This window comes from Oxyura jamaicensis, chromosome 1 (assembly GCF_011077185.1).
Source record: "Oxyura jamaicensis isolate SHBP4307 breed ruddy duck chromosome 1, BPBGC_Ojam_1.0, whole genome shotgun sequence".
NCBI classification, from domain to species: Eukaryota; Metazoa; Chordata; class Aves; order Anseriformes; family Anatidae; genus Oxyura; species Oxyura jamaicensis.
Window position 1 is genome coordinate 168,689,861 of NC_048893.1, and position 7,396 is coordinate 168,697,256.

General features: G+C 41.5%; 1 protein-coding gene across 1 annotated transcript in view; it reads left to right on the forward strand.

Moving 5' to 3' along the window:
- PCDH20 (protocadherin 20) overlaps positions 1-4,935 on the forward strand; it is a 5,497-nt gene extending 562 nt beyond the window's left edge. Inside the window, exon 2 of the mRNA XM_035321669.1 lies at positions 816-4,935. Coding sequence (XP_035177560.1) covers positions 816-3,521 — 2,706 coding nt within the window. The 3' untranslated portion in view covers positions 3,522-4,935. The remainder of the gene's footprint in view (positions 1-815) is intronic.
- The last annotated feature ends 2,461 nt before the right edge of the window (positions 4,936-7,396 follow it).

Here is a 7,396-nt window from a genome sequence, read left to right on the forward strand (position 1 = left end):
AAAAAAAAAAAAAAAAAAAAAAAAAAAAAAAAAAAAAAAGGAATAAGCAAAAGGAATGAGCGGTTAAAAAAAGACGGGGGATAAAGATCCCCCGAGGCGACGACACCCGAAGTTATGTCGGGGAGCCCCCATTCCTTCGCGGGGCGCTGGGGATGTACCTGTCACCTAACGCCGGCAACTTCCTTGGCGCTACCTCTCCGCGGCCCCGCCGCTCAACTCGTATTTAAATGTTTTTTAAGCTGGGGCAGCCCAGCGGAGCTACGAGGTGGTGTGGGGACAGCTGGGGGGCCGTGGCGATCAGAGGCATGCGGGAATAACGGGGCTTTGGGGCCGAGGTTATGGAGGCAAGGAGCCAGGGTTGTGTTGCATCTTGCTGGTGTGGGATGGGGAGTGGGCGAGGAAATGTTTGTGGGTCTTTTGGGGTGGAAGGGTGGGTGAAGCGCTGTTGAGATGGGGGAGAAGGTCAGGAAGGGGGGAATGGGGGGCATTGGTGCCCCTGGCAAGGGGGCATGTGCTAGGGGGAGTGCAGGTGGTGCTGCCTAGAGGGTACAGATGGTGATGCCCTGGGAGTAGCTGCTGTAGTGGGGTAATGGCGGGGGGGAGGGGGGGAGGAGATAGTGGGGGTGAAGGAAGGGGGACGAGAAGTGAGATATCTCTCACCTATTAGAGGGAGAATGGCTTCAGGTTGCAGATGCTGTACTCTCTGCTCGCTGTGTCTGTAGGGGAGGTGGTGGGCAAGGGGGTGGCTGCCTCCTGCCTCTCCTCCTCCTCTAACACCACCCTCTCCCCATGCCCCTGTGCCTCTCTCTCCCCAGCACTTGCTCCTCTTCCTCCTCTTCGCTGGACCGTTCAACTGCTTTGCCAGTTACAGCCGTGCCACCGAGCTCTTCTACAGCCTCAACGAGGGGCTGCCTGCTGGAGTGCTCATTGGCAGCCTGGCCCGTGACCTGCGGCTGCCAACAGCCAGCGGGCAGCACCTCACGGACCCCCAGCCACCCCTCTCCTTCACCCTGGCCTCCCGTGGCTTGGGGGGACAGTACGTGCATCTGGACAACCGCTCCGGAGAGCTGCACACCTCAGCCCTGGAGATCGACCGGGAGGCTCTGTGCGTGGAGAGCAGTGGGGCTGCTGTCTTTGGGGAGGCAGATAGCATGTCCTCCTCCTTCTCCTCCTCACTCTCGTCCGAGTCGTGCCTGCTGCTGCTGGACGTGCTGGTGCTGCCACAGGAGTATTTCCGCCTGGTGAAGGTGAAAATTGCTATCCGAGATGTCAACGACAACGCTCCCCGCTTCCCTGTGCCCCACATTCTCCTCTCGGTGCCTGAGAATGCACCTGTGAACACCCGCCTGGCTATCGAGCACCCTGCCCTTGACCCCGACGTGGGCACCAATGGTGTCCAGACCTACCGTCTGCGAGATAACTATGGTGTCTTCACTCTGGACGTGGAGGAGAACGAAAGCGGAGAGAGGACCCCCTACCTGATTGTCATGGGGGCTCTGGACAGAGAGACACGGGAGGAGTACGTCACAGTCATCATTGCTGAAGATGGGGGCACTCCTCCGCTCGTGGGCAGTGCTACGCTTACTATTGGCATCAGCGACATCAATGACAACTGCCCCCAGTTCAGCGACTCGCAGCTCAACGTCACCCTTTATGGGAATTCCAGCCTAGGGACACACGTGGCCACTGTCCACGCAGAAGACATGGACCTTGGGTCCAATGCGGAGATCGCCTACTCCTACAGCCAGAAGGTCCCTCAGCCATCCAGAGACTTGTTCCACCTTGATGAAAGCACAGGAGCCATCACACTCTCCAGTAAGATTGATGGGGACGCCCCAAAGCTCCACAGGCTGATCATATTGGGCAATGGTCCTGGTTGTATCCCTGCTGTGATCACAGTGCTAGTGACCATCATCAAAGTCATGATGAGGCCACCTGAAGTTGTCCCTCGTTTCATAGCTAATGAAGTGGAAGGAGTGGTCTACTTAAAGGAATTGGAGCCTATTAACACACCAATAGCATTTTTTACCATCAAAGACCCTGATGAAAAATACAAAGTCAATTGCTATTTGGATGGTGATGGGCCTTTCAGACTTTCACCATACAAGCCATACAACAATGAATACCTCTTAGAGACCACAAAACCTTTGGACTATGAGACACAGCAGCTGTATGAAATCTCTGTAGTTGCATGGAACTCAGAAGGTTTTAACGTAAACAAAATAATCAAAATACAAGTTTTGGATGACAATGACAACTCACCAGTTTTCTCTCAACAGCTGATAGAATTATCCATTGAGGAAAACAATGTTCCCAATGCTTTCTTGACCAAACTGCATGCTACAGATGCTGACAGTGGTGAAAGAGGGGAAGTGTTCTATTTTTTAGGGCCTGATGCTCCTTCCTATTTTTCTTTGGATAAAACCACAGGAGTTCTTACAGTTGCCACTCAACTGGACAGAGAAGAAAAGGAGAAATACAGATATACTGTGAAAGCAGTAGATTCTGGGTTTCCTCCAAGAGAATCAATAGCAACTGTCACCATCACTGTATTGGATAAAAATGATAATAGTCCAAGATTTATCAATAAGGATTTCAGCTTTTTTGTGCCAGAAAACTTTCCAGGTTTTGGTGAAATTGGAGTTATCAGTGTCACAGATGCTGATGCAGGGCAAAATGGATGGGTTGCCCTTTCAGTCCTGAATGGAAGTGATATTTTTGTCATAGATACTGGAAAAGGAGTTTTGAGAGCTAAAGTCTCCCTGGACAGGGAACAGCAAAGTTCCTATGTGCTATGGATTGAAGCAGTTGATGGTGGTGATCCTGCCCTGTCTTCTACTGCAAAAATAACTATCCTTCTTCTGGACATAAATGACAACCCCCCTTTGGTCTTGTTTCCACAGTCTAATATGTCTTATTTGTTGGTTCTTCCTTCTACCCTTCCTGGTTCTCCCATCACTGAGGTCTATGCTGTCGATAAAGACACTGGCATGAACGCAGTCATAGCATACAGCATAATAGGAAGAAGAGGCCCCCGGCCAGAGTCATTTAGGATTGACCCTAAAACTGGTAATATCACCTTGGAAGAGTCGCTTATGCAAAATGACTACGGTCTGTATCGGCTGCTTGTAAAAGTTAGTGATCACGGCTATCCAGAACCTCTCCATTCCACTGTCATGGTGAATCTCTTCGTCAATGACACAGTTAGCAATGAGAGCTACATTGAAAGTTTATTAAGAAAAGAGCCTGATATCAATATAGAAGAAAAGCAGCCACAAATATCCATAGAGCCTACACATCAAAAAATGGAGTCAGCAACTTGCATGCCTACTTTAGTAGCTCTGTCAATAATAAGCTTGGGTTCAATTGCTTTAGTAACTGGGATGGGCATTTACATCTGTCTGAGAAAAGGGAAAAAGCATCACAGAGCAGATGAAAACATGGACGTACAAATCCCATTAAATGGAAGAATTAACCTGCACATGTTGGAGAAGAAACCAATGGAGATTTCCAACATATGATGTTTCCTTGTGGATAATTCGAATCAATATTTGGAAAACCTTAGACAACTCTGAAACACCTAGCTGTGGGTCGTATTGAGAGAGGTTGCAGTGAAGGACCACTAATTTATAACTTAATAATATTATAATTGTAAATAGCTGTTTACAGTTTTTTAAATCCAAATTCAGTGTACAGCTTTTTTTTATGAAAACTTAGTACTAACAGCTAGCACCCTGTCTATAAAAACATGGACATCATTTGCAGCTTTCATTAATCGATATGATCGGTGACGGAAAAAAGAAAAAAAAAATAAATAAAAAACTAGAAGGTAAGAATTCTTTAAACTCAAGTTTTAAAAGTATTTTTAACCACAAGAGGGCATCAGATGCTCCTGAGCAGGGAACTGGTTGAGGTACTGTCCATAAGATAAACACAAAGTATATTTTAAATATATTGATTTTAATATAAAATATGCTTCAGCATACAGAGATTTACATGGACACACACACAAAAAAAAGAGAAATGTCTGTCTCGATGTGTGTATAATTAAAAGAATAAGGACATTAAAATGCACTAGTAAAGAATTAAAAAAAAAAAAAAAAGTTTATTACCTCACAAGTAAAGCTTTTACAGTAGGACAGAAAAGGCATTAACAAGAAGTGCAATTCCTGTTGAGAAAGAATGCAAAATATTGTAACAAGAATCTGAACTGCTGTGGCATACCATCTTTCATTTGCTCTAGCTTTCACCCACACTATCATTTGTTCCAGAAGTCTGCTGGTCATTTTTATGGAAAATTATATTTATTATTTCCTACAGGAAATAAAGCCCAAACCCCATGCTCCTCCTTGTAAACATGCCAGATACAAGGAAGCAAGGGAATGGCTAAATCTTTAGTTCTCGCAGAAGTGGTAATAATTTTGGTACTTTTAGCAATGTCGTTAGTACTCCATCAGTTTGGTTGTGTAATAGATTTTTCATGTGATACTTATGTATCTGATCTGCCAGATGAAAACAAAATCACTTCATATTATAGGGAATTATAGGATTTAGTTTTTACTGACTGTTGCTCCTTTCTGGATTGGTATTTCATGTGAAAGATCTTATTTCTGACTTCTGGCTACCATTCCTGGCTCCTTTTCATTGGCTTTGCTTTTGGATTAGATCCAAAATCTGACTTGTAAGACTGGTGGCATATTTTCTTGATAATTTATTCTTCGCTGTATCCTCTGCAATAAAGCAGCAGTGATGTCTCACTTTCACTTCATTTTAAGAACTGAAAACTATATTTTGTATGATGAGATTTCTCTGTGTGAACAAGATAAATTAGTGTTATGCTTAAAACTGATTATTTTGATTTCTGGCATCATATGTCTGTAATGTACCAAAAGTGTTTATATGTCTGCAAATTAAAGCTATATATTTTCATAATAACTTATTCTCTATCTTATCATGCTGAATATTATTTTAGTTACAATGAGTATATATTTCACAAATACCTGACTGCTGGCTATGTTATATTTCATGATACTTCCCCAAATTAGTACACTTCAGAATCATTATTGAGGATTTATGCTGTCCTCCTTGATATTGCTGGTAAAGACAATTTTTTTTTCAGCTGATGTAAGTTGGGCAGCAGCTGATACCTGCTTAAAAAACTAGGGAGTGCAATTTGAGGCAGTTTTTGATTTTCTTTCTCTGAGTGGCACATTACTTCACCATGGGCCTATTAAAATATTGGAGCTTCTTACAGATGTTGATTCTGCTTAGCCTAAGTAAGTGTGTTAAGATAAAGTCCAGATTTTGTCATTCTACCTATTAGAAATAGCTATTTTTTTCCATTTAGAATATTTTCTGTTTGTGCACAGCTTGTTAGATGAGTTTCATGAAAAAATAATTCAGCCTTTCAGAGGTTTGTGGTTAATCATTTTTTTCATTTATTTTAATATTATCAAAATATGAAATGGGTACATATTCCTGAAATTCATTTGTCACAGAGACATTGTTTAATCGGGGGGGTGGGAGGGGTCTAGATCCTCTGTATTTTTTTCTTCAGTAGGGAGACAAGGTAACTGTTAGAAAGACAGGATTCTTTTCATTGCTCTTTTATTATTTGAACTAGCAGTCCAGCATCTTCTTAAGATGCTATGAACAGAAGCAAACCCAAGACTTAAAAAAATACAATAAAACCAATAACCTGATCCTGCAATATGTTTGTATGACACCAGGCAGTTATTTTTATTCAGATTTCACAAATACATAGACTTACACCTCTTTAATTAAACTCACTGAGTTTAAATTTGCTGTTCTCATTGTTGTTTTTCTTTGGTTTGTTTCATTCATGCACATTTTTAATGCGTAATAAAATAAAATGGTATGAGCCTATAAAAACCAAAGTACTGCTCATGAAGCATTTCTCTCCCTCATTTTTCCACACATTTAAAAAAATCAGTTTGAAATCACTCCTGCAGCCATACCAGCACCACAACTTGTAAAAGTCTGTACCCAGAATAATACTTCATAGAGTAAGAGCATATTTTTGCCTTCCTGTGAGCAGCCTTTAGGTAGGAAATGTCAGTGAAGATGGTAAAATATGCATAGTGAGTTCTTTAAAAAAAAATACAGCTGGCAGCAGCAAGTAATAAGCATGATATATAAGTATGCAATGTGAATCCTAACAGTGATAAAAAAAAAAAAAAAAAAAAAAAAAAACTGGGATATTTCTTTTTTCCCTCCGGAAAATGTTCTTATTCTTTCTCAGTGGAAAAGTGCTTGATAACAGCTATATAGCAGACATTTCTTTGACCTTGCTGTTTCCAAATTATCCTTTACAGAAATTCCTTCAACATATAAAGCAAGAAAATAAATAAAATGAATATAACTGAAGTAAATTAGACTCAAGTATAAAAGGCCTATTTTATTACCACCTTGTGGCAGCTCACTTGCCAAAATATATGCAAATCTGGTTGACACTGGTAGTTGAGCTGGCACAAAAATAAATGTCTCATTCATTTACAATATCCATTGAACAATCTTAGAGTGAGTGGGAGCTCTTTGTTCACTTTAATAAAAAACGTGAGTGTCCTAAACTTTGTGTTGCCAAAGCCTCGTGAACTTGCCGTGCAAATTCATTAGAATTAACAAATTAAAAAAAAAATAAATAAGAAATTGGCAGAGAGCCCAGTGTCATGGACAGAGAAAATTAGCTCAACCTTCATGATTTTTGTTTCATTTTATTCTTTTTGAAAGATTCAGAGTCCCATTATGTTTTGAAGTTACTGTTTTGATGCAAAATTAACCTAACACCTGGCTGAATATCAATAAAGGATGAGACTTGAAAGTGTGGAAGGGGAATTAGAGCATTTTGCTTTTTCCTGTGTCAAAACTCAGAAAACAATTAATCTCATGGCCTTTTAAGTACATTTTTCAGTACCAAGGTTCAAACACACAACTGTGCTAAAGTCCACTAAGGACAATGTAAAATTTCCGATTATCTTAATGGGACATTCATGGGAGGCCACAGTGGTAGTGCAAAACTTGTCTTCCATGAAAGCAATGACAGACCCCTGATTTGACTAGGATTTCCTTGTAAATTTTCTGCCCCAGCTGCTATTTTGAGATGGCTTCATTAAAATACTCATGTAAAGAGAATAATCCATGAGTAGAATTTCATCCCTTGATTCAAAGTAATGAACTCTCAGGGAGCAGCAGCCTGCATCACAAAAACGGTTTGCAGTTTGGCATAAGTGGAGATAAATAGCATCTCTGCTACGAAGAAATCAGCAGCTGAACACTCAGAGTGTTTCCTTTCACAATGCAGGTATATTATCAGAACCATGCAGGAAAATGACTGCTACCTTTGTACTGTGCTTGTCACCAGCTGCTTGCACCCATT